Raw genomic sequence first — 27993 nt, forward strand, 5'->3', positions numbered from 1 at the left:
TAAAATGCAAACCTGGAGGGGGGAAGCATTAAAACTAGCACTCTAATTGTGGAAAGAATTCTGCAAACACGTCATGACAGAGGGAGTACGTGAGCAGAGCTTTAAACTGAGTCCTCCTCCACATTCAAGACTGGTTCAAGGATTCGAACTTACAGAAGTTTCCAAACATGGAACTGGAAGTTTTGTGCAATCAACCACTTGTACTGATATTTACGACTTTATAGTTATATCAACAATGCTAGAGGTTCTGCCTGTCAGTGATAGTCTGGTGTGTGTCAACTCTCTGAATAACCTGAATGAAAAAGAACCCTATTGGGAGAGGGTATGAGGGGCTTAAATTGCCTTCAATTATCTAAACACTTAAAAATCTAATGATGCAGGCTAATTGGCACTGGTGTGTGTTTGTGCCCATGTTTTAGGTTGCTTCCTAATTTTATCTGCATATCCTGTGGCAAAAATCTTCATCCTATGTCCTTCTGCAACCTGACTTCTTTGTACTTAGTCAATAACAAATGCAACTGCCTCTCTCAAATCTTATTTGAGAAAGCTGAGATGCAGAAATGAATGCTACTGTCACCTTTCCTCTCAGCAGTGCTTTTACCCTCTGCTTCTAGAATCCAAGTGGGCCAAGGAAGTGAGGACTTGGGGGTGAGGCAGACGTGGGATTGAGTATTGCACCTCGGGGTCAGAACACAGCAAAACCCTGGGCACACCACAGGGCTCCCCCACCTCCACGTCTGCATCTTGAAACTGAAATAGAAACACCGTCCCTCTAAAGTTGTAGGGAAAGAAAATGAGATAACACTCAGAGACATGTTGGGAAACTGCACATCAGTAGACTACACAGGGGAAAAGCCCTGAGGAGTTGTTTGCGTGTTGTTTTTGGTTTTCTCAATTGCTTATTCCAGCTTCAACCCCAGAGCAATGATCAGAACCGCTAGGACATGGCCCAGGTCTCAGTAGTATTTTAATCATCTGTGTGATTCTGAAATAATCCTTGATTTGAACACACAGCCAGGGTTGGAAACACACCCCTAAGCAGGACCTTCTATCCTTCTTCCTTCGCCAAGTTTCTTTTTTTTTTTCCAAATCGCACAGAAATTCCCTCCTTGACCTCTGCACACCCCAGCTTCTCGGTAACTGCTCACCTCAGCTTCAACTACTTCCCTCTCTGGGATTGTTTCAGTCCACAGCACTTAATGCCCCTCGCTCTTTATTGATGGATTGATTTTTTTTTTTTTTACTTATTTGGAGTTTTTTTTAACAGTAGTTTTGTTTTGTTTTTCAGACATAAGAGCTGACATGTATTAAGTATTTCAAGAAATACTAGCTTCCTGCTTCCTTTTGATTGGAAAAGTTTAACTTCTAAGCACAACAGGGTATTAAAGTTGGTTCCTTGAAGGCAAAATAAACAAATATAGGGAAGTAACAAATGTTCCAGACTCATAGTGAGCTCCCATATTCAACTTCCTCAGTGTATGGTTCTCAATTCCCTTCTGGAAAAGCAATAAAAAATAATGGCTTGCTTTGTTCTGGGCATGTTTTAAGCCCTAGGCATCTATAAACTTGTTTAATCCTCACACCATCCAAAAGATATAGGTCCTATTCTGATTGGCATTTACAGATGAGTAAACTGAGGCACATAGCAAAACAACTTGCCAGGGATTACAACTGGACAGAACTCAAACCAGGATAGAAACATCAGCTGCCCGGCTCCAAAACTTGTGCTTTAATTACTGTATTACAGAGTCAATTCTGATGATTCATGGTAGTTGTGGTCTATAAAGTCACCTAGAACACTGAATTAGCAAATATGAACCCTTCTTTCGAGGAGAAAACAGGGTATAGGTTTTTGGGAGCCTTTGGTGACAGCATTTTTGTTACCTTTTCAGTACATAACCTTGTTTCTCATGTGCTTCTGTTTAAAAATACTTTAACATATACCATTGATTCATCAACATCGAACTCACAGCCAACAGCACTATAATTCATGCCTGAACGACGCTTACCCAACAGGTATTTTCTCTGCTAAGACACATCCTCCTTGTTGCACTTAGAAGCACTTCAGCACAATGTTGGGGGCCATTTTAAACATCAAAATCACCAACAAAAAATATAAAAATGCAAAAAACGTGGCACTAAATAGACTGTAAGGAGGACACTAGTTTACAGTGGGAGAGCTGAAGCAACAATGCAGATCATCACCTTGTTCAACCTCAGCTGGGTACATGCATGTAGAACCATTCAAATCTTCTGCCATTCCGTACATGTCTGCAAAGGATGGAGAAAGCGCCTCAAGTATCAATGTGGGGGTTACAAATAAATTTTAACAAATAGGCAAATTTGCAAACATAGAATCTGTGAATGGCAGCCGACTGTACTTGGAATGCCCTGCAGAGTCCTTCCTTCTACTTTTATTTCTAAGGAAGGCAATCCACAAACATCCCACATTTTTCCAATGACATCTAAAGATCCCTTCCCAAATCACCCTTCTCCCAGCCAAGAGAGTGGCGCGAACCATGTCACATTGCTTCCTGCCCACCATTCTTTCAACCGACAGCTTCTCAGGCCTGTCACGTGCCACACTCTTTGCCAAGAGCTGGGAGGAATACAGTGACAAAGAAGTCATGGTGTCTGCTTGGACCAGCGCACAAGGGTTCCTCCTCTGAGAAATCAAAGAGGCATCCAAAGGTCCCACAATTTTTTCCCTATAATTAAAGAAAATAATTTATCCATGTAACTAGATTCTATCTCATACTCAAATTGGAATGTGCATCCTTTCACTCCGAATTGGTTGAAACATTTCAGCAGAAATAAATACAACCATTTGTAAGGTCTTCCAGAAAAGAAAAGGTCAAAGTCACAGTAAATGACCTTTAAAATCAATTAGGTTTCTGACATTATTGCATTATGAAAGTTTTACCCCTTCCCCCCAAAATCATCATTTTAAAATAGCTACATGATACAAGTGAAATGAATCATGAATGCACCAAGAACTGTTCAAAAATAAGCATTTTTAGCCGGGCGCGGTGGCTCACGCCTGTAATCCTAGCACTCTGGGAGGCTGAGGCGGGCGGATTGCTCGAGGTCAGGAGTTCGAAACCAGCCTGAGCAAGAGCGAGACCCCCGTCTCTACTATAAATACAAAGAAATTAATTGGCCAACTAATATATATAAAAAATTAGCCGGGCATGGTGGCGCATGCCTGTAGTCCCAGCTACTCGGGAGGCTGAGGCAGCAGGATTGCTTGAGCCCAGGAGTTTGAGGTTGCTGTGAGCTAGGCTGACGCCACGGCACTCACTCTAGCCTGGCAACAAAGTGAGACTCTTGTCTCAAAAAAAAAAAAAATAAGCATTTTTGTTGATTAAGTGGGAAATTAGTTGGCAAAAATGCCTTGTGCAAGTTCACATGGATCTAGAACTCCTGAAATTAGGTCCACTGAGAGAAAATAGCTGAGGCTGTGCTTTTAGTTATCCCCATACCAGAGACACATGCTGAAGATTCAGGCACTAGAATTTCACCCGTTCATGCCATAAGATTTCCCAGCTGTTATACACAACACTGTTACATGAACTGCTGGGAATACACAACCACATTTTATATAATCTATGCCCTCAATGGAATGAGGTAGCCAAATGAATGAATGAATGAACTTAGAAAGCAATCCTATTAAGTGAAAATTTCTTCTTCTAGATTTTAAGTTTCTCTCCTTAGAGACAAGAAGAAAATCATTTTTTAGCCTTTTAATCCAGTTAATGCCACTCCGAGTTACTGCAGCATACTCTTACACTGGCTTTCCCGTAGTAGGTAGGAACTCTGTTGAGCTCTGTTCCACATTTCATTAAAACAACAGATGAAACCAGTCAGTAAAGAAATAAACCAGAAAAGGTGGAAGGAAAAATATAAGAACACACAGATGGAACAACTGAAACAGAAAACAAAAAAAAGAAATCTTGATAGGGGCAAAGAGGCTTCAAGGGAGTTTAAAGCTTCTATTTATTAGAAAATAAAGCTAAGGAAACAAAGCATGAAAATGGACTCAAAATAAAAAAAAGATCTGCAGTGGAAAAACGAAGTATGCCAATGCAAAAATGACTATTTCTAATATCATTTAGTTGCAGGAAACTAAAAGAGAAAATTGTCCTCTCCTTTCAGGGCCTTAGAAGAAATCCCAAGCCGTAAAATGAGTCAAGAAACCAAACTGCCCAGGAAGTAGTACCAGGCATGTGCATGTAAGCTGGTGAGGACCCTAAACCTGTCACTGTTTGGGAACAGGCAGAATTAGCCCAGGACCGGAGGATGAAGGACAGGAGTGTAAACAAGCTTCCGAGCAGGAGGTGAGAATCTGAACAGTAAACTGCAGAGGCCCTTCGCTTCTCTTGGGGTTCAGAATATTTGGGAAATTCAAAAAGAACCCATCTGAGCTTTTCGAGGGCTCATTTAGAAATGCCTGGTCCTGAGCATTACTTAACTAACTTTATTAACTGTAAGTGAATGTCTACAGTGTTCCCAAGTGTCACACGTAGGAAGTCTAGAAAGCAGAAAATTACAGAAAAAAAATAAGTTTACTATCTCCTTACAGCTGACACATTTAATTAAAGCAGATGTTATAGGAACAAACTAATTTGTCCCTCTAAAAAGTTCAGAAGAGAAACAAAAAAATTTTTAGTCTTTTTTGGGATTCTGTGGTTTCTTTTGTATTTTGCTATGTAGCAATTACAGGTGCTTAATAGGTTTACGGTATTAAACCTATTGGTAATATCATTATTGAAATTTTAAGACTTTTCAATTATAACTATACCCCAAAAAGCCAAATGGATTAAAAGATTTTGATTTCTGTATAGGGTAAACATCTCCAGGCATAATAAGACATCCATCCAGAAATACTACCTACCCAAACTGAGATCAACATTCCATCACCGTCATCATCATCACATCATCATAATCACAGATTACCACCAGCACTACCACACCACCATATCACACACAAGTGGGTTGTAAGAAACCCATACCCTTTCTTAAGTTTCTTGAAATTATTACTTTATTAAATTACTTAAAATTTTGTCCATTGGGATCAAAATAGCTGTGTTTCTGTCCTTTGTAATTTTAATGCGGTCTAAAAATATATACAGAAATGAAAACATTGTTCATTAATACAAAACTTTCCTCATTATTCCTAATAATATTCCATAAGGTACAGAACTCAGCAATTATAGTTTCTTCTCTCAAGAAGAAGGATCAAGAATATCATAAAGGCACTTCTCCTAACCCCTATCCCACTAAGTCTTCAGATTTCAGAGGACAGTGTGAGGATGCTTCAAGGAAGGAGTGGTGGACAGCTCACACACACTTTTTTAAAAAATGACATTATCCATCAATTTATTGGCAGAGTTGAAAATATAAAACTATTCAATGAATTGGTGAACTGACTTCTATGAAATCTTTTACACTTTCACTTTGGTTGGTTTGTGTTCAAGTGTGGCTAAGGTTTTTTTCTTTTTGGATTTATATAGCATTTGGTATATGCATTTTGGTTCTAAACAGCTGAAGCCACTCTGTGTTTTCCTTTCTTAGATAAGTAAAGTGAGACTTAGCATTAAACTCAAAGACTCCTTTGCTCCTCTCCATTCGAATTAGCCTAGAAGAGATAGGAGCGCACTCGGCATGCTACTCACTCTCCTGGGTTCTTCTAAAGTTACATTAAAAATAATAATGAAGTCACAGGGAGGAGTTGGGTGTATTAATTTCATGCTGAGCATAGATTTTACAAAAAATATAGTTAAATATGTAATGATAATTTAATATAATTAAAATCCTTATGTTTTCTTATGTAAAATTGTTTTCCCGTAATCAGGGGTGTGACATTTTTAAAATGTATCGGTGAAACAAATGTTTTTTTTATGATAACCTGATAACCCAGGCTGTAAAAAAATACTGCAGATGGTGATAAAGATTTGACTTAAGTTTGGCTTTCACAGAAAAAGATTCCATGTTATCATCATTTTATCTTTATAGTGAAACTCCTGACCAGCTAAATCTGCTCTTCCCTACCATCTTTTAGCTTATGAAAACAGCATAACAAATATTAATATGTAGGTAAAATAACAAAAATATCTAATGTTTGTATAGCTCATATACTACTTTCATGTATACAATCTCACTTGACAAAATTACTATTGTCTCATCATTAACGGGAAGCCTGGCATCTTTTATAGTTTTTCCTGACATCCACCATTCCTGCCATTGTCAAATTCTTGCCCCTGTCTTTAATATCCTGAAAACTCTTAAGAAACCAAAATCCTCAACCTGAATTTTCCCAAACTACAAATGTTATAGCCTAAATACATTCACAAAAGTAAACAACAAACAACTATAGCCAGGGATCCAAATTAACTGAGTGTGAGAAAGAAGATTAGAATAAGTGGCAATTAGCCTCAGGAGCTTTCTACCAAACAGGAACAAGCCACATGGAGTAGGTGAAAATGAAATAGAGATTGAAGATGTGATTCCTTTTTCATCTGAAAATACACTCATTCACGAGGCAATATGTGGCTCCGTTGACTATTCTTAGACCAGCACAAAGTGTCAGGTAATCAGGAACAATTTAAATTAATGAAAAAAAGTAAGAACAGAAAGAAAAAGGGCTGAAATATTACCTAAGGACAAGGAAAGAATTATAGGAAACTTGAAAATTAGCCACTTAAATCTCTTTGGAGATCAGCCTCTGTTCAAAGTTGAGAAATAGTTTTAAATGATCACCAGTGGACAAACTAATCATCGTGAATGTGCAATCGGTATACAAATCACCAGGGCATTGACTTTCATGCAAAAGGTTTGCACATTTGTAGAGTTTTTTGGAGTGATGTTTAGCTTTTAAGAATACTGAGTAATAAAACTGAAATAAGTGTGCAGCATTAAATACCTAATTTGAATTTTTAAAACCATGGTAGATATAATTAAGTTTCATCTTTAGTTTTATTCAAAGTTGCTAAGTTGTTTGAACTTTGAAAAGGAACTAGGTTAAGATGACTCCCAGTTTCCTTCATCATGAAATTTTAAGTAAGACACATCTTGCAAAATCACAGCTTGCCTACCAACAAATTTATTACCTGTTAATAACAATTTGTTGAGACATGTGACAATCTTTCTCACATTATTATATGCCCAGAGAAATTGTATCTATTATATTTCTTCATGCATAGGTGTGGCTGCATATTGTGACCAAGGGAAGAAAGTAACTGTAATATCTCAATGCCAAATGATGGGAACTTTACATAGATTATCTGAACATCTCAGTGGGGCATTCAGGTGAACAATCCATATGATAGTCCCATTCTATATATGAAAAAGCTAAGAATCAGAAATAGTAAAGCTTAATCTAACTGACCTAAAGACACCAGCCAAATTTACAAGAAAAAAATAAAATAAAAGACATTCAAAATAGTTTTTTGGTTTCTGTAAATAAAATCACCAGCCACTTGCCTGAATTTTTTGTTTTTTACTTAACATATAACATTTTATGCTAGTAGTTTTCAAACTTTTTGACCTCAATCCCCTGTCAGAAATACATTTTACTTTACAATTAGTACACAGAAGCAGGTATAATTAAAACAAATTTTCAAGAAACAAAATTTACCCTTACTAAATACCATGTACTCTTATTATTTTCCATTATATTCTTTTCTGTTTTAGTCTTTTTAAAAAAATATTTTAGACTCACTAAAGAGATTTCATGATCCTCTGGGTCATGATAAGCAGTTTAAAACCATTGCTTTCAGCTCCCAACCTTTTCGTAATTACCTAAGAAAATTAAAGTTTCCTAAAAGAGTCTAGTCAATTCTTTCCTTTGTACACAGAGTTATTCAAATAGAAAAACTAGGATGAGAAAATATTAAATAATATATTGTCTGTACAAAGCACTTGCGTAAATGCTTCTCTTCTTTCCTGAGTTTTAAGAGGTGGAATGCTAATGAAAGAGGAAGGATGTTATATGAAATGAATCACACAGGAAAAATCATTCTAAACTGAATTTCCACACAGCATCCCATTTGTGCAAATTTTTTACTTTATTTTTAAAAGTTCCTTGTCATTTTTTTAGTATGCTAAAAGTATTTAAATATTATTTAATGCAAAAAGTTTAAGATGGGGCATATCATAGTGATAGTACCTGCCACTGGGATGATGAACAATTTCGAATCAAATGTAGTCCCCTCTTTAATTGACCAGGCTCCCTTGTAATTATTACCAAGGCAGTAAATAATCCAGGAGCAGTCTCATTAGTGCCCATTGAAATTCAGTGGCATTAATTTGCAATAAAAGAACTGAAAATTAAATGGGAAAGAAAATAGTTTCTGGAGTCCACCATAAGGTTATGGAATTCAAATCATACTAATGCCTTCCTTCACATTCAGGAGTTTAAAATCTTTTTTGAATTACCCTTAATCGCTTTATTTTGTTCTTCTATTTTTTAAAAAAATGGGCAAAAGAAATAATTTTTCTTTTTACATTTTAACCCTAAATTAAGACAAGTGAAATGAATTTAAAATTTGCCAAAGTTTTAAAGTTTTGTTCATTGTTTGTCTTTTGAGCAATAACTCAGCCTGTACCTGCTGCTTAGCTGTGAGATGCTCTAAACTCCTCTGAGAGGTCTGAAGAAGCACGTTTGGATACCCCAAGAATCTGCCCTTCAGTACCCTCTGCGGCTAACCTGCACCTTAGTCCTGTTTCTTCTGCTAAAAATATCTCTGGAAATAGAACACTGAAGAGAAAACAGTCCACAGTGTGCAGGGTAGAAGTATCTGGGCAAGAGCAGGAGGCAAATCCAGACACTAGGTACAGTTGGGAAGTGCCTAACTCAGCACCCAGCCATGTGGGCGCCCTGAAGCCTACCAACCCAACCCAGGATATACCTGTCCTGCAGGTGTTCACCAGAAACCCCCACCTAAGCCCTCTGCAGGCCCATCAGGAATAGGAAGGAGAAACTGTCAAAGGGAAAAGGGGACTAAAGGGAGAGGAAGAAAGACAATCGCTATAAGAAAAAAATTAAAATGAGGATGTGAAACATTCGCCACTTAAAGCGCTCTCCCGCCTCCTGGGAGGCGCAGAACCCAGACGACCTCCACAACAGTGCTCGGCCGGGCATGGAACTAAGCAGGCAAGGGGTTATTTTAGAGCACTCGTGCTTTGATATGGCGTGTTTTAACCTCAGGAGACACCTATAAAATTTCTGCTGTCAGAAGTCACATGCCAGCAATATGCTCCAACACGGGCTCAACCAGTAAACTCAGAAATGAGAAACCTGTTGAGACCATTCAACCCCTGTATGGCTCTCATCCCTATGGCACTTCAGTCCTAGAGCCCCTGACGTGGGATGGGGAGGAGTGGGAACGCAGGTGATAGGAACTGCTCCCCACAAAGTCATCATCACGCTAATAGCCTGCATACTTTCAACCTGGAATTCTAGATGAAGGGAAATTTTGTGAGCACATCAAAAAAACAAAATTTTAAAATAATAGTAAACAAAACCCTCCCCAGCTCCGCTACCTCCATCACCTCCAGCTTTAAATACAAGAAGAAAAAAAAACGAGACCTTTGCTAGTGACTCAAAGCGCCTCGTGTTTATTTGCTTTGAGGTGTTTTCCCCCCACAAATAACTGCTGCTTTGTACGGTTTTCCAACGTTTGTTTAGTTAGGTAGCACGTGGGCTTGCGGATCTGCCTCTCGCACTGCCGGGTGGGGGGTGGAAAACATTTTTTTAAGCTGCCAAGCGATAGAACTGAACTCTCTGAATGTGGGCTCCACCAACAGCCCCCCGGGCTGGGCCGCGCGCCCGCCCCGGGTTCCCCGCGCGCCCTCGGATCGCGCGTCCCGCGGCTCCCGCGGCTGCAGCGGCCGGGGCTGGCGGGGCTGGCGGGGCCGGCGGGGCTGGCCCGGGTGCCCAAGCGCCCGGGCTGCGGCCTCCGGCGGGCTGCGGGCGGCGCGACCCCCGCGCTGGCTGGCCCGCTCGCTCCCCCCCGCCGGGCGCGCAGCGGCCACCCCGACGTGGCGCGGCAGGCGCGCGGGCGCGGGTACCTGAAGAACGCTGGAGGGCCGGCCTCCCGCACCGCGTAGCCGCTCGGCTCGTTCTCCAGGTAGTAGGGCACCTGCTGGCCGTGGGGCTGCAGGAACGGCGAGAGCTGCGGCGGCGTTTGCAGCAGCACCAGCGGGCTCGGAGACACGCTGTTGAGCGGGGGGAAGCCCCCCAGGCCGTTGGCGCCGAACGGAGGCGCCTCGGACCCGGGGCCGTACGCGAGGCCGGACTGGCCATAGACTGGCGCGGAGGCAGCGGCCGCGGCGTTGAACTCGTACGCGGCGCCCTCGGGGTAGTTGTACACGGCGGGCTTGCTGCTGTCCACGTACACCTCGCCCAGGGGCCGCTCCAGGGGGATCTTGAGCTGCGGGCGGTTCAGGGGCTCCAGCTCGTTCCCTTGGATCTGGTGCAGCATGGCCATGCCCGACGCTTTGGAGTGGAGAGTCATCGTCATGGTCAGCGGCCGCGGGCAAGGCGCGCACCGTCTCCCCGCGCGGCAGAGGGCTCAGCAGCCGACGGGCCACCTGGAAAAAGAGCACAGCCCGCGGTTAGAGGCGGCGCAGCGCATGTCCCGCCACCATGCAATGCGAGCTCTGGCCCCGGCCCTGCCCCGGGAGCCGGCCGGTCCGGTGCAGCCGGGCGGCCAGACGCGAGCAAGTGCAGTCCGGGGCGAACGCGCTCGCCAACTCCCGGGCTCCCGGGCCTCCAACTTTAAGTACTGGTCTCCCGGGCTCATATGCATTACAAAGGTGCTGGAAGCCGGCCAGGGACTGTTGCCTTGCTCTGACATTGGCTTAAACATCAGTCCAGGCACAACTCGTTTTTGGAGCGATCCCAAAGAGCAGCTTCCCTGAACTTTACTTTACTTGTCGTCGCTGCTGGATGGAGGCTGAATTTCACTGCAGGGGGGCGGGGGCGCACAAGGATCTCCTAAAGGTGGCCCGGGGAAGACTGGGCTTAAAATAAACGCGCAAGACTAATCCAGGGGCCAGCTTTTTCCAATGTGCTGCCTTATGTGCCCCGTGCCAGACTCCAATCTATCTCTGTTTGTCTCTCCTTCTGTTTGATTCACTCTCGTTGTTGGCTACAAATATGTAGTGTGTACATAAAATGACCCTGGGGAGGACTACTCTGTAACTGAGATATGGCAGATAGAATGGGGTGTGCGGTTGCATATGCAGCCAACCACAGACAGCTATATTTAGCTGCTGCAGGGACTGATAGGAGGCATCTGAGGGTGAAAGGGGCGGAGATTTAAGGTGTAACTATAGAAAGAGCTGCATTTTGCCGTCAGGAGAATGCTGCGGGGCCTCAGTGTTCTCATCTGCAAAATGCTCCCAAAGTGGACCCTTCCAGCCACAACCTTCTGAGGTTCTCCCGGCCCGACTTGTGTGTTTATGTTGGACCATAGTACTGTACTTGCTCCCATTAGGAATTCTCATGTGAACGATGATTCAGAAAAACCTTCGGTTAGGGCGCACATGGGTGTTCATGCCTTCCACAGGTTATGCAACCAAAACTTCAGAAACTGAATATGAAATGTAACCTTTTCATATAAAACATAACCTCAGGTCATTATCCAAAGCTTTGGCAATTATGTTACATTGCCTGTCTAACCAACGAATTTTAAAATGCATTTCTGCATTTCTGTTCTTTAGTTCTACAACTGGACTTTCTAAGTTCACTTGGTATAGGAATATGCAGAATAAAATATTCAGATGAAAGATAAACAGGAAAAAGTTTTGAGCTGAAATTAAAAACTAAGCATACACACACATACATACCTATTAATGAGACAAAAAATATGTTAAGTATATCATGCATCCATAATCTTGGATAGTTTATACTTTTTAATAAACTTCCTTTGCCCTAGCCTAATAGACTCTGATACAGCCCCTAATATTTTGGTTTAATTGCTACCCCAAACACCTAATACAGTATCTGACAAAATGCTCATGGTATATATAAATGCCAATGTTGCTGTTACTAATAGTTACAGTTTTGAATATTTTATACTAGTAGGTATACATTTTATCTAATTCTTACAAAAACAGAACATTTTGGACCATACATAGATGTAGCTGATTTAATATGAAGCCAAAATTGAGTTTAGCATTAATAGCTATAGATTGTAAGCAAAGAAAGGGTTAAAAACACATTAGGTGAATCTCAGATAATTCTCTTTATGGCCAGCAATCATTACTTTCCAAAGCAATTTTTTACAGATGATTTCGTTTCTGTAAATCATACTTTCAATTTTCAAATGCCTTTTTGAAACACATGCAAAAGCACTTCATAAAGCTCTTAAAAAATCTGAACCTATCAAATTGTATAGAAATGGCACAAAGACTCCTACAAGTCCTGAAAGGAAAAGAAGACACAGGCATACCCCCAAGGAGAACAGCAATCCTCATCTCCCTGCTAAGATACAGACATTGGCCAGAAAGGTAAGTTGCTTTCTCAAAATGCTAAAGCTACAGACAGAGAAATCAAAACAATCCTACCCTGCTGGATCAAGAGCGTCTTTCCAGAAATGTTCCATGGGCTTGTAGAAGTCGAGGGCCGAGACAGTGAGAAGGAAGGCAGGAATGTACTCGCATGTGTGAGTGGCTGGTGTGTGAGAGAGGCAGAGAGCGTGTGTGGATGTGTTTGTGTGTGGAATGGCAGGGATTCGGGAAGCAGCCAGTAGGCAGGGCACTTGGCAGCCCCTCCCGGCAGACACGGCAGCTGGGCTGCTGCTCAGCGCTGGATGAATGGCAGTAGGGAGTGAGGGAGACTCTGCTGCCTGCTCATGGACAGCAGTGTGGCACAGCCAGGGAGAGCACTACTGGGGAACAGAAACTCCAGCCCCTGTGCTCCTTGCTTTGGAGCCTACAGAGTGCCCCATGCTTTCTGCTGCCATCCTAGGCAAGAGGAAAAACAGGCTTGCTGTAAATCACAGTCTTACAGCTAAAATAGAATGCCAGTCAAAAGTGTATGGATATCAAGTTTACAAAATGGGACATGAGTGGTTTTTCCTAAAGAATATAATTTAACAATAAAAGGCTTCTGGGACACATTCAGATCAAATGCCTTGCTGGCCCCAGCCCCCAGTCTCTGAACAGAAACACTATTGCCATGCCTCCGATTGCACCAGGAAACCAGACTTTGGAATAAATGTTTTGGCATTCTAGGGATGTGTTTCCAGCTGAAATGTAATACTCCTCCACCTCGTTAACCAAACCCACAAACCTTTCCACGAATAGCTCAGTTGACTGCTTTCTGTAAACATGTGAAAAAAAAATATTATTAAAAGCCTAGAGTATGAAGATAAGACAACGGTGGGTACCTTTGTTTTAAACTGATTTTAGGCTAACAGGTTGTACTGGCATTGATCACGGGGAAAGGGCTCTCATTTCCTCACGGTGCCCACATGGATCCACCTGGCCCTTAACTTTTTCTCTTGCTACTGATACACAATGATAAGGTGCCTCTAGTGTGCCTGTCCCAGGGTCCCAGGACACAGGACAGCTAGTGGAGCCTTTGTTGCCAGGCATTAGTCACTCTCTTGGGTATTAAATGACTCTAATCACAATGCCACGAGTGGCCAGTTTGTGGCCCTGGACACTATGCAGTTGCTGAGAGATTTATGAGTGGCTCTGGAAACCAGCACAAAGAAAGAAGTAGAAAGTTATAAAAATGTTAATGATGTCATAATGCAAATATATATTTTTGGACACTGAAAGACCAAAAATATTGCAGTACTGGAACACAGAAGAGTTCCCTCCATAATCAGCAATGACGATAAATATTGGATATAAATAAATATTGAAAAGAAAGACTGTCGCCCTCTGTTGTTGACTGTGGTGAGTGGCTCCTCCTGTAGGTCAATGACCACCCACATACTAGACAGTTCCAAAATAAAGCAAGAATATGCAAGGAGGGAGGAAAGGAAAGGAGAGGAGAAGAGAGAAAGAAGGCAGAAGAAAGGGGAGGAAGGAAGAAAGAAAAGGGGGATCTGCAAACGTTAACCTTTAACATAAGGATAAGAAGCTTAGCTATCGCCTCCTCGCAGACTTGGATTATTCAGAGACTTACAAAGTTAGTCCAAGATATCCAGTAAAGGCAGTTTTCTTGACCACCTTCTCTCCAGCATTGTCTTTCAAACTCTTCTTGGTGAGATTTGTGACCCCGGGCCTGGTGATCGCGGGTGGGGCAGCATACTGCATTACGGTGGTTTTCCTCTCCTGCCCCTGACAACAGCTTCGCACTGGGGACCCCAGCTCTCCCTTCTCTCCCTACACTCTCATGCTGGACACACACATGAGAGAGTCAGCCATGACCTGCTGACTCTCCCAGGTGAAGAAGGGTAAAGATTTCTCGAGCTCCACTGCCCTGCCACGTTTATCTCCAGACCCACTTTTCCGGCAGTCTCCTGGGCATCACTGGCCTGTGCAAACGAGTCAGCATTCTCCCTCCCCCAAAGGTGGTGCTCCTCCCCACTTCCCTCTGTCTGGGGCCACCATCACTGTCCCCCCAGGCACCCAGATTAAAATCTCACTGAGGGCTGACTTTCTCTTGCCTTGCGCACCTGATCAAGAAGCAGTTCCTGAACCTTCTGGCTTTGCAGTCTTTCTCTTTCCCTTGCATTTCTGTTGCCCTTTCAGCCCCTCGTCATCTCACCTGTCCTAAGAGCCCTTAATGAATTATTTTCCTCTTCCCTCCTCCACATCATCCTACACCCTGCTGCCTGTTTAGTTTTTCTTGGATTTTTTGCTTCTCAGGATCCATCTTGTCATGAACCAGCTCTGCCTTTAACCCAAATCATTGTTCCCCCAGGAGTTCAGGGCATCCTCTCTGCCCATAACTGTCCTTCCCAGTCCATTTTCTCCAATTGTAACCTCTGCTTCAACCAAACAAAAACCTGATACTCCAAGAACTCAAAGCTTTTATGATGACTCAAAGCTTTGTCTTCTTTTCTGCCTAGAACACCCATTTTCCTGGCTTGTCAGGGGTAGGCGTAACTTCTTTTATAGGTGCAGCCCAAATGCCACCACATCTGTAAGGCCATCTTTTATTCCTTATTTAAAGAAAATCTCCTCTCCCCTGAATTCTCAGTGTAGGTCTCATGATTTATCAAATTCTTCCTGAATTAGAGTTATGTGTATATTATTTTTTATCTCCTCATCCTGCTCTGAAGCTGTGTGAGGGCAAGGTCGGGCTAGAGTTATTTGGGAATTCTGAGTGCCTTGCACTGTGCCTGGCCATATTAGGTCACCAAATATTGGCTAATTTATTGATCCAGATACTTAAAAGGACAAAATAGTATTACATCTGCCTGGATAACCATCTATCTCTAAAAGTTAAATTTCCATGTGACATTGTACCACTTTCAAAAATGTTTTTGCTAGAAGATTATCTTTCTATCTTCATGCCGACTGAGGCCATAAAGTTAAAATTCTAATTTGTACAATCTCGAGGCTTAAGCCTGCAATTCTTGGCAGCATGATTCACAAGAGAGCTCTGAATTTTTAGTTCGTAAGCAGATAATACTATGACCAAACATAGCTTCATCTCTAGCTCCCTTAAAAGCTTTTTACAATACAAAAACATTATTCCTCCAACAGAATCATGAAAGAAAATAAATGTGGAAATATCGGCATAATAGCTTATACTACTAAGAAATGGTTCCTTTGCTCTGAGACATGAAAGTTTTAGCTATGTCCAAACTGATCATTATACTGATTATAAATGCTCTCTTTGGGATCTCATTTTTGAATACTTATTTGATACCATCCATTTTCCTCAAAAGTGTAAGTTTCCGCTCATTTGAAAAATAATTTGGTGATTTGTTTTAAGGTTTTTTGATCAGCTCCTAGACTTTTTCACTTGGCCTTGAGTGTTTGGTATTCAAGGCAAAATTTAGATAGGGAAGTACACATATCTTAAGTTTATAGTTTGTTGAGTTTGGACAGATAGATATGCCCATGTAACAACCATCCCAGTGAAAGTATGAGGTATTTCCATCACCCCAGAAGGTTCTGCTCATTCCCCGTTCTACTCAATACCAACCCCCATAGGCAACCATTGCACTGATTTCTATCACCATAGATTTATTTTGCCATGGACCATGATCTGGGCCGGATGGTAACATAAACCTTTGGTCTCTCTATTTGGACCATGATCTCTTACAAATTGGAACACATATACCTCATTTCTTACCGATGGCACGACCAGTCAGGTGTTGGGCATGTAGCTCTATGGGGCATCAGGGTTTAGAGCTGTCCTCTTCTCAGTCAGACCCCTCTCCCTGGGATGTGGACCCTCAAGGCCACAGAACTGTACTAACACTCCAGTCATGGATCTTTTTAAGTATAACAGGATTTTAACATTATCAAAAGCTGCCTAATTCTGCAAGGATACAAACTAGCAAGACGCCAACCAGAATCAATATTCTTTAACATGTTTCTAAACAGCTTTTTCTTTCTCATTCCACTCCAAAGGAAAAAAGACACAATTTGTAAACCAAGAGCCAAGCCAAAGACCATGACTCTTACAAACCCTGTGAACTCAGATGCCATTTTCTGGCTTCCTACCCAGGACTTGATGAAGATAGTTTGAATTTTGGGTTGTCAAGCAGGATGGCTACTCTTCATTAGGAATCAATGAATGATTTGGACTTAATTTGCCAGGTTAATAGAATGTCATAACTTTCATCTCACATTATCTTAGAAAATTTATTTTTAATAACATTTTAGGAACTTTTTATATAATTTACCTGTATTGCATGTAATAGAAGACAATTTAGAAAGTACTTTCACTGTAAGTGCCATGAGTGGCATAAGAATTCCAATTATTCCAGTTATTATTACACTGTGTCCCTCTTCCTTCCTTTATCTGTTGTTTACTTGAGGAATCTCATTGCCAGCTTAGGGCATGATTTCTCTGTGAAAAGCAATGTCCAGATTGTGCCTAAATTCACTTAGATTGAGATAATCTTATCTAATGTTAAGGAGGACTTTTACACACACACACACACACACACACACCACATAATTAAATCAGAACCATCCCCAATTTAGAGCAAGACTTAGCCAATTTTTTAAAGGAGATTTCTGCATTTTGAGCCTTTTCAGGTCTTTCTTCCTATTTTGTTACCACAGCTCCCTCCCACTCTCCCCAAGCACCTAGGACTCCCACATGGACTCCCCTCCCCTCCAACCCCCTCGAGTACAATCACATTGTGTTGAGGAAGTGACACTTTCAGAAGTATGTCATTGAATGACTTGTTCATTCAATTCACTCAAAAAATATTGATTAGCTATATTTGCCAGGACCATTTCTAAGTGTTCGGGGCCTGTCTTAGTCAGCTCAGGCTGGCCCAACAAAACATCCTAAACTGGGTGGCTTAAATGACAGTGATTTATTTTTCTCAGAGTGTGGGAGGTTGGGAGTGTGAGATCAGGTTGGAAGTGCCAGTGTGGTCAGGTGTGGTGGGGACCCTCTTCGAAGAAGCCCATCTTCAGGTATAGTCACACTGAGGGTTAGGACTTTAACATGTGAATTGCAGGGAAGAGGATACAATTCAGTCAATGTTAGGCACCCCAAAATAAACAAAATAAAAATCTCTGCCCTCACAGAGCTTGCTTCTAGGGTGTTCACATTTAGTCCTATTAATATTTTAATGGCCCCTCCTACTCAGATCATCTGAGAGCTCCTCTTCCTCTACCTGCGCTCAGGTACTTGTGCTCCTCTTGATGAGCCCTTAGACCCTCTTCTCCCCTCTACACACCTTGCCCTGGATGATCACAACCACTCCCTGGGGTTTAAGCTTCATCTATCTGTACATTGAAGACTTCAAAATAGAAATCTCCAACCAACATCTCTTTCCTAAGTAGGAGAGCCACGTTTCCAGATACCTATTAGACATTTTTACTTGCATATTTATTCATTCAAGAAATATTTATTGAGCACCTACTATGTACTAGCCACTTGAAGCTCCATTTGTCCAAAATTAACCTCTTATCTTTTGCCCAGACCTGCCCCTCCCTTCTGTTTCCTAGCTTAGCAAATGGCACTACTGTTGGTAGGTGTACAAGCCAAAAATATCCAGCCCGAAGCCTTGAGCTTTTTTCTCAATCTCTACATTTGATCTCTCATAGATTTTTATTTCTGTCTCCTTGATCTCTTTTGAGTCCCCTCCCTTTTCTCATCCTCATTATTATTTTTAGGACACCAACTTTTCCCAGAAGATCACTGCCTTCATCCTTTTGCTTTCACTATCCATTTGCTGCCCTGCAGGAAGAGTTATCTATCTCAAGAGCAAAGGGACTTGAATTATTATCCTCATTTCTCAAGATTCCCCACCCTCCTCCACAGGTACTGCACTCCTCCCATACTGCATTTCTTTCAAATTCCCCAAACCCTCTGGATCCTCTCTGGGTTTAAATATTCACATGTGCAATTACTCTACCTGAAATCTTCCTCCTATCCTTATTCATCTGACTTACTCTGACTCACCCTTCAAGTCTCCCCTGAGACATCACAGCCCCCAGGAAGTCTTCCCAGATTTCGTGTTGGGTGCCTCTCCTATGAATGCTCTTATCTCCCTAAACATTCCCATTATAGCCCTTATCACACAGTTAGATTTTGTATTTATTTCTTTGTTTCCCTTCACTGGCCTGTAAATTCAAAAAGGGCACACAGGGACTGCGTTTTTCAAAGTCACAAGTCCATTGTCTAGTACAATGCCTGATGCACAGTTGGCCCCCGACAAATACTGTTTGAACAATGAATGTTTAAACTCCTCCCAGACATCCTATTTTCATTGTTAACGCACTTCCCCAATGACTTACCTCAAAAGGAGTAACTATAATAACTGAAATTTAGAATCAAAGCTTGAAGGAAAATTGGGAAGCAGATTCATATTCTCTAGAACAACTCACATTTCTTATCACATACTAGACTATTAGCATTGATGGTTCCTTTATAAGTTCTTGAGTTCAAACTCTTCACTGTACTTACAAAATATCAGGGGCCCAGAAAGGAACAGGAAACTTGCCAAAAGGCGCAGCGAGGGGAACTAGACTAGAATTTGGGTCTCCAAACTTAGGGTACATCATTCTTTCTCCCCCACTGTAGTCACTCTGTAGATATGAATTCTTTCTTCTTTTAGTGTGAGCAGTGTAAATCAAACTAAGACAAAATCTTGGTGGCTCAATGAAATATTCTTAAAGTCTTAAAAATCCCCAAGTCTTTGGAAAACACAAGATTGATTCCACATTCCTAAATCACTGGCAAAGAAATAGGGAGAAGAGTTTGAGAGCATAAGTTAAAAACACTGAAACAACTTGTGTTCAGAGATCCGATTTACCTTTTGAACATGAAGAAATTCACCTTCTATTCATTCCTCCTAAGAAGAGAGCTCATTAGGTCTTACTCGCATAGCCATATAATTTGAATTGAGCTTGAGCATTTTAGCTAAAGAAAAAACGTAAATCCTTCTGTATCTGTTAAATTGTACAAACTTACAAATATGATATCTTTAACCAAAAACAAATCTACTTGTTTTACTTTATTTGATACTTTTCAATTGCTAAGAGAATCTAATTTGAAAGACATTAAAATTCCTTCCCATTTTGTTATCATACTCAGCAAGGAAACCACTTTAGGATCAAAAAGTGCTAGCCTTCCTAAAAATCAGCCTCTTAAAAGAATTGGAAAGATTATTGGGAATACCATAAAAATTCAAAGATTCAGAAGAATTTAGTGATGAACTTTTGGTTGATTCTTGAATAAAGACACTACTTTTAGTGATACTTGCCAGTAGCTTTTTGTACCATAAATCCAGAGGGGGGGAAATAACTCTACAAACTTTTATACCAAATGTTAATAAATGGCTAATTGTACAAATTGTAAATTTGTTCCCTTTTCTTCACTGTGCCCTGGCCAACCAATGTGCTCTCCCTCACATGTATGTCCTCAGCTCCCTTGGCCTCCCTTTCCAAAAGGCTGGGTCACTGACACCTCTTCCCCAACACAGCCTTCTGTGGCCTCAGGCCTCATTTTTTGTTGTGGTGCCCAGAGTACAAGTGGTACAACTGCCCCACCCCCTAACCCCCCATCCTATCAACATTCCAGTTCACTCAAGGTCTTAATTTCAGACTGGAGTTTATGGGAACATATCTGATTGAGCTCATTTCCATTCTATCTCACATGGAGGTATTTGAATTTTAAAAAAGGAAATCTTATTAAACAAAGGAAATCCCTACTTTTGTAGAACTGTGAAAGGACCAAAAAGGGAAAACATAGGGCCTGGGAGGAGGTATCTTTACGCAAAGCATATCTTACTCCTTGCTCTCTCAAAAGGCTTGAACATTCGAAATGAGAATTATCTGTATCAAATCATCCTTTGGTTAGCTCCTAGTCTTCCTGAGTAAGTTTTTCTTCACATCTCAGTAAGGATGTGTCCCTCTTACCCTCACAGGGATCATCTTTGTTCATGTGTAAGCGATTCATAGTGTATAATAAACAAGCACAAGCAGCGCTTGCTGGTAGAGTAATGGCTTTCATACAACACTTTCCACCACAGTCAAATCAGAGGGAGTAATGATTGTCCCAAAGGAAAACTGAGGGTGAGAGTATTCCAAACATCAGGAATTTACTCCCTTGCTACTTGTAATGTTAGAGACAGAAAACATGAAAAGCAATAAGTCCTTTTCTAAGTGTTCGTGTAAAATACTCAAAAGTTTTAGTCTAACAGTCCCATTTCCATTGGCTTTTCTTTTATGCTAAATGTGACCTTTGACTCTTTTCTGATGTGATAATTTTGCTTTTTCAGAACGGGCATCAAAATGACAACTAAATATAGTTCTTGCTCAATCAGTCTGGACATGCTTATTCTTGAAAATAATTGCTACATTCATTCAAATGAATGTTTCCCAATCAGCCTGAATTCACCCTTCTCTATATACTTAACAAACTCTCCCTGCTCTGCCCAGCAGATCTGCGGGCTCTTCTAGGTAATCTAGCACTAAGTGGTCAGTAACACTTGTGACCTCAGGGATATACTCTTCACTTTGTTAAAAGGAATTTCAGTGGCAACTCTGATCCATAACCTCAGGACTCCAAGCCTGCTCTCCTTTCAGACCTCACTCACAATGGCTATGACAGCATTGTGTATATTCTTAAGAGATTTGTTCCATATCACCCCAATCTGTATGCTGGGAGGAAGGAGATTGGAAAAGAGAACCAACTAACTACCTTAGCCTCTTTGGGAGCTGGAGTGATGATGAAGCTTATTTCTGTTCAGTCCATACTACTACAATATGAACATGACTATCAATTTTGGAGATTTTTCTTTCAGCTTGGTTTAGCAACAACCAAAACATCCTTTCTAGATTTGATCTCTTTACTGATATTGCTCTTCCAACGCTTCACCAGAAGCATAAGGGAAATCCTGACGGCTGTTAACTGAGCATCTATCAAGTGCTTTGCTGATGTCATTTCATTTTTAAATTTTATATCATTTACTTTTAAGTATATAAGGCAGTTTGTGTTTTAAGCTTCAAAAGAGATTTCCAAAGCCGTACATAGTTGGGGAAATCTCTTACCTCTGCCTGAGACCCACCAACTTCCCCTCTCTGGAGACAATCAAGGTCACCACTTTTTAAAAGTTTCCTTCCAGAGATATTCTATGCATATAGAAAAACACACACACAGGCACACACACTTCTACACACATTTTTAAAAAAACCAAACAGTAATAGGTACCCTGTTTTGAGCCATGATTTTTGTTTTCATGAACAATATATCTTGGATATCTTTTTATTTCACCATATAAATATCTTCCTCGTTTTTATGGCTGCATAATATTCCACTTCATAGAGGAATCCTAATTTATTTTTACCAGTTCCACATTAATGGCGATTAAGTGTGTTCCCAATATTTTGAACTTATCAACAATGCCATAATCAGTAAATATGTACATAAGTCAATTTGCATCTGAGTAAATATGTGCAATGTTGATTTTGGTAGGTGCTGCCAAATGCCTTCAACTGAACTCCCACCACCCTTACAAGTATGGTGGATATTTGACCTTTTCAAAATAGTATATCTCTCCATGTGGTTTTAATTAACACTTTTTTACTATGAGTGAGGCCACGCATTTTTTTCAGATATTTTAGTTTGAAGATTACCACCTAGAAGTCGTATGACTTTGTGCAAATTAAGGTCTTTACCATGAATCTATAAAGTGGGGACAAGTCTCACCTCAAAGAGATGTTGCAAAGATTAAATGCAATGATGTAGAAAATGCAAGTTCTTCTTGCTGGTTGGCACCATTATTTTTCTAGTAGTTAACAATTATTGGGCCCCAGAAACACAAGCTAATAATGAATTAAAGTTGATGAAAGTGTGATAAAGACCATAATTGTGTGATCCAAAAGTTTTAGATGAAATAAAGAGTTGTTGAACACTTGCTTACTGCCATTCCAAAATGACAGTTTGCTTGACACAATGTCATTGAAATTCAGTTCAAATCAGGACGGTTTCCCTGAGGATAAAAAAAAAAATAACCATGCATAATGGTACCATAGATGTGGATAACATTAACACTAGAAGCAAGCTATATAAACTTAAAAAACAAAAACTCATTTATGAGTTCAGTGTGGTTTTGGAAATGAATTGTTGCGATGCCAGTTTTTACTGTTTAACAATGTTTTCAGACCCATTGCAAACCACCTTCTATTGCTCCCACTGAGACTTTATACAGTACAAGTAAATATCCATCATCAGATTTTAAATCTTAGTAAATAAGTAGTAGATTGTTGACAAAACTGTGGCTGTCATGTACAGAAATGGACTATGACTTTCACAAAAATAAAGAAAATATTTTGGAGCAGACTGTCAAATATTAGGCAATAAGATGTTTTGATATACAGCTAAAATGCTTAAAACTCCAATGGAAAATGTGTCTACAGTCTAATTTAGAATCTCTTTATGTACCAAATTATCAGTAGATTTGAAACCAGAAATCACCCAACTTTTCTTAACCATATCCTTTAATCTTTCCATGTATGTCATCAATAAATATAGCCACTGGATGCTGGCAATCCATCCGAATTCCAGTAAGAGGAAAACAATGATTGTGGCCTATTTTTTGCAGAGAGAAGAGGTTTTATATTTATGGTTAATTTTTCACTTTTGCAAAAGAAGCCAAATAGTTGTTTTCATATTAGGAGAAAATCCAATTGTTATGTATTATAAGTTTTCCGACCCATAGCATAAACTTCAAAGGAGACTTTACACTAAGACTTCTTTCCACATTTAGATCCACTCTATCCCAAATTTTTAGAAATTAATGGAGAGAAAATTAAATAGCCTATTATTGAAGATAACATCCTATTCTCCAAATATTTTTAAAAATATATTTTTTCTATTACCAATGCATAAATCTAAAATTAACAACTTAACCAAGTAGATTTAATTTCTCCTTGGGAAGTAGGTAGGTAACCTACTATTATTACAGGACTTGTCGCTTTGAATTACACATATTGTTTTAGTGTTGTGTTTTTCACTAGATTTTGAGATCCCTCTGGGCCCCTAGCACACTTGCCTGGTATATATTTGGTGTTCAATAAGTATTCAGTCATGTGCAGCATAATGATGTTTCAGACCACATATACAATGGTGATCCTGTAAAATCATAATGGAGCTGAAAAATTCCTATCGCTTAGTGATGTTGTAGCAGTCCTAATGTTGTAGCAACACATTACTCGTGTGTTTGTGGTGATACCGGTATAAAGAAGTCTACTGTGTTACTAGTTGTATAAAAGTCTAGCGTGTACAATTATGTATGGTACATAACACTTGATAATAAATGACTATGTGACTGGCTTATGTATTTACCATACTATAGATTTTATCATTGTTTTAGAGTGTACTCCTTTACTTATAAAAAAAGCTACCCGTAAAACAGCCTTAAGCAGAAGGCAGGTCCTTCAGGAGTTGTTCCAGAAGAAGGCATTGTTATCACAGGAGACCACAGCTCCATGCCTGTCATTGCCCCTGAAGACCTTCCAGAGGGACGAGATGTGGAGGCGGAAGACAGTGGTATTGATGATCCTGATCCCGGGTAGGCCCAGGCTAATGTGTGTGGTTGTGTCTTAGTTTTTAACAAGAAAGTTTTAAAAAAAAATTAAATAGGAAAAAGCTTACAGAGTAAGGGTACAAAGAAAATATTTTTATACAATGTACGATGTGTTTGTGTTTTAAGCTAAGTATTATTACAAGAGTCAAAAAGATTTTCAAAAATTAAATTTTTTAAAGCAGAAAGTCAGTAAGCTAAGGTGAATTTATTTTTAAATGAAAAAAAAATATCTTATAAATAAACATAGGGTAGCCAAGTGTACAGTGTGTATAAAGTCTGTCGTAGTAGACAGCAATTATTGAAATCACAAAGGGGTTTCATCATAGGTCCAGTTATCTGCCACATGGAGATCCAATTATTGGGACAATGAGGATTGCTAAGAAAGGAAGGAATTTTTCTTTTTTTTTAAAGAAAAACAACATCTTATTGGGAGAACAGGAGAAGCTGCCTCAAATCCATCTCCCCGACCAATGGAGATCCTGGGCTTGTTAGGGACGGGCGCATTCACTGGGGCAGGTAGTGCTGTAAGTAACAAGGGGCCACGTGTACCCGGGCAGGTGTGAGGGCTGGTGAGTCGGCACCAGGAAGCTTACTCGTGCCTTCAGCACCTCTACTCCTTTGTCTTCCAGAAATTCAGTTATTTCTGGGAAGCAATTCAGAAAGGTCATCAAACCCTACTGGCCTGAACATCTAAAATACGAGAGGGAGAGGATTATAGAACACATATAGTGGTCACTGAAATCGCTTTATAGAGCCGGTTACACAGCGATGTCCTAGGCCTTCACAGTCACTCCCTGCTCACTCACTGACTCACCTAGAGCAACGTCCGGTCCTGTAAGCTCCTTTCATGGTAAGTGCCCTACCCAGGTGTACCATTTTTGGTATTTTAGACCATATTCTTACTGTCCCATAAGATTATAAAACCGTATTTTTACTGTATCTTTTCTGTGTATCTAGATATGTTTACATACACATATACTCACCATTGTGTTACAATTGCCCATAGTATTCACTGTAATGAGATGAAATACAGGTTTGTAGCCTAGGTGTATAGTAGGCTACACATCTCAGTTTGTATAAATTCACTTAATGATGAAATTGCCAAATGACACCATTCTCAGAATGCCAAGCAACACACAAAACCGAGAATGAATGAATGAATGCATAAAATTACTTGAACCTATTATCTAGCTTCATTTGGATAAAATGTTTTCTTTGACATTTTATCTGTTGTTTGGATTACATAGCATTTACCAGGTGTTTATTACTATCTGAAATGTAAAACAATATCCATACCTCAAGAATTATAGGACAAGAAGACAGTTTCTCATCAGCAGGCGTCCTGAGAGCCCTACATCCCCATAAGTTCCAACCCTGCCATGCCCTGTGGGCTCACCATGGACTCTTTGTGGTGCTTGCAATGAATCTCCTCTGAGATTCTTAAGACAGCTCAGCCCACAGCATGGACTTTTCCTCTTAGTGACCCTTAGAAATTCTGGAACAATGTGACCCAGTAGGCACAGATCCACCATGTAGCCGATAAAAGTCAAGAGGTATGAACAGAATGGACCTGGGGCCCCCTGAAACCTCAGGCTCCACGGCAGGACAGCTGGTTTTGAGGTACTCTCTGTTCATGACCAGATGCAACAGTTCTACTCAATCACCATAAACTCTTCCTGATCATCAATAGCATTTCCTGTTTATACTGGTACTTTTAGGAAAACTCACGATATCCAACACTATGTAGTCTTTTTGCATGTCCAGAAATTTCACTGTAAGACCAATTTGCCACATAAAATTATAAACTCCTTGAAGGTGTAAACTAAGGGATCAATTTGGGATTACATAATGGAGACCCATGGGCTGTAGAAAGATTGGCCTCATTAGTTTAGTCTTTTTATTAACTGAATTAAATGATTTGATCGTCAATAGGTTAAGGAAGCTGAACCATGTTTATTTGGTCAGATGTATGTGGATATATAAACAGAATGTTAAAACAGAACCATTTCATCTCAGTGTTGGGCTGAGATCCACAAATATTAAATGGCACGTTCCAAAGTGAAGTCTAAGGCCACCATGCAGGATTAAAAAACAAACAAAAAAAAAGTGAGTGAGGTTTCAATCTTCTCTCACACACATCAAGGGTACAAAAGAGTCAAGAATTAGGAAATTGGAGGATTTTGGGAGAAGTTGTTTGTCCTGAGTCCCCCTCGACCTCAGGTGGGAGAGGTAGGGCACACCTGCCCTCATCTGAAGCCCAGGGAAAGGGGCTTCACCAAAGTCCCTAGAAGACTTTGGTAAATATCTGCTAAGAATTGGTGGACACAGTACCATCAGGTCCGGCCCACCTGGAAATCTTAAGGACAAGAAACGTCTGGCCCACTACTCTGATGGCAAGCAAGAAAAGGTGTCTGTTTTGGGATTGGGCTGTGTGCCCAAAGTTTGTGGGGACAAAGGGTGAAGCTGATGTGGGCCATGTGACAGAGGGAACCAGTGTGGGTTCAATCCGGGTCCTGTCCAATTGGGCTGCCTGAAGGGGATGGAGGATCGCCACAGCAAATGCAGTGATTCCCAAAGTTGAGGAAGGCCCATACGTGACCAGCCTGAGGGAGCCACAGGTGTGAGGCTGGGGTATGGAGTGGGGGAGGGGGTATCCGAGGAGCCCATGAATGAGCCCAGAGATGGAGGCAGCTCCTAACATCTGCCAGACTGAGACCCATATTCCCTAGCCCTTTCTTTTCCTCCTGACTCCCCCTCTTCAACCCAGTAAGGATCAGAAATCCAGGCTGGAAAGATGCACAAAGAGGAATAAATGTGAGAGAAGGAAAAAGAGGCCAATTTCCCACTGCAGGCAGCAGGCTTGCATTGGGCCCGAACCGGGAACAGGAAAGAGGAGGAGTTGTGAGATGAAATGAAACTCACACATTTGATATTAACTTTGGACTGTTTGTATTAATTAGTGACTAGAGGCCCTTTATGACTTGGAAGTGACCAGAAGGTCTTGAGATTTGCTTTATATTTCCTCCAAGGAAACAAATTTGAAGGCACAGTGAATACTCTGTATTTATACTCCATGAGGCCTACTTTTCAGCATAATAGTCACATTTTATTTTCTCAAGGAATTCAAGCCTCTTGTTCACCCTTTCCCCCAATGCCTTCAATAAGTAGAAAAAAGGACTCCATAACTGATAGTTTAGACAAATTGGAGTGAAATGTGCTGGGCCCAGAACGTCAACATATCTTGTATTTCTTTTGAAGGACACACTTGATGCCCACCACAATAAATGCCTTAATAATTCTGCACATGTCAAATTACAGATTTTTAAGTAAATCAACAAAAGGCACTCTAACAGGTTCAGTTTTTACCCTGTGTAAAGCCAAATATCTCCTTTGGCAACATTTGTATATAGAAATGGTTGTCAGTTGTTGATGTTTAAAAATACAAAATTGGAAGAAAATGGGCATGTTCGTTTCATTAACTACTTTTTAGATCAAGTCCAGCAAGGATGAAATGAAGAAAGGGTATATTCAGTTAAAAGAGCTCCAGGCCCCACGAGGTTTCCTGCTCTTTGGGCTTCTTCTCCAGCAGTGAGTTTCCTGCCTGGCAGCTTGCTGGCCCTGGCTCTGGGCAGGAAAGGCAGCTCTTGCTGAACAGTGTGGGCGAGGGGGCACGCTGGGTTTGCGAAGACCTGTGATTTGGGAGATTGGTCTTGGAATCAGGAAAAATATCTTCAAGAAACTCCCCCACTATCACCACTTCTCCAGCAGTTGTGATCTGGAGCAGCCTTGATACTTT

General features: G+C 40.8%; 1 protein-coding gene across 2 annotated transcripts in view; it reads right to left on the bottom strand.

The window, feature by feature from the left end:
- ESR1 (estrogen receptor 1) overlaps positions 1-27993 on the bottom strand; it is a 349291-nt gene that overhangs the window by 226898 nt on the left and 94400 nt on the right. Inside the window, exons 1-2 of one of the 2 annotated variants that reach the window (XM_020287262.2) lie at positions 12574-12728; positions 10072-10593 (exon numbers count right to left, since the gene is read on the bottom strand). In XM_020287262.2, the coding sequence (XP_020142851.1) occupies positions 10072-10523 (452 nt within the window). In that variant the 5' untranslated portion in view covers positions 10524-10593; positions 12574-12728. Of the gene's footprint in view, positions 1-10071; positions 10594-12573; positions 12729-27993 lie in introns of those variants that run through there. The other variant, XM_020287265.2, reaches the window with a different exon arrangement.

The sequence above is a fragment of the Microcebus murinus genome, chromosome 5 (assembly GCF_040939455.1).
Source record: "Microcebus murinus isolate Inina chromosome 5, M.murinus_Inina_mat1.0, whole genome shotgun sequence".
Lineage (NCBI taxonomy): Eukaryota > Metazoa > Chordata > Mammalia > Primates > Cheirogaleidae > Microcebus > Microcebus murinus.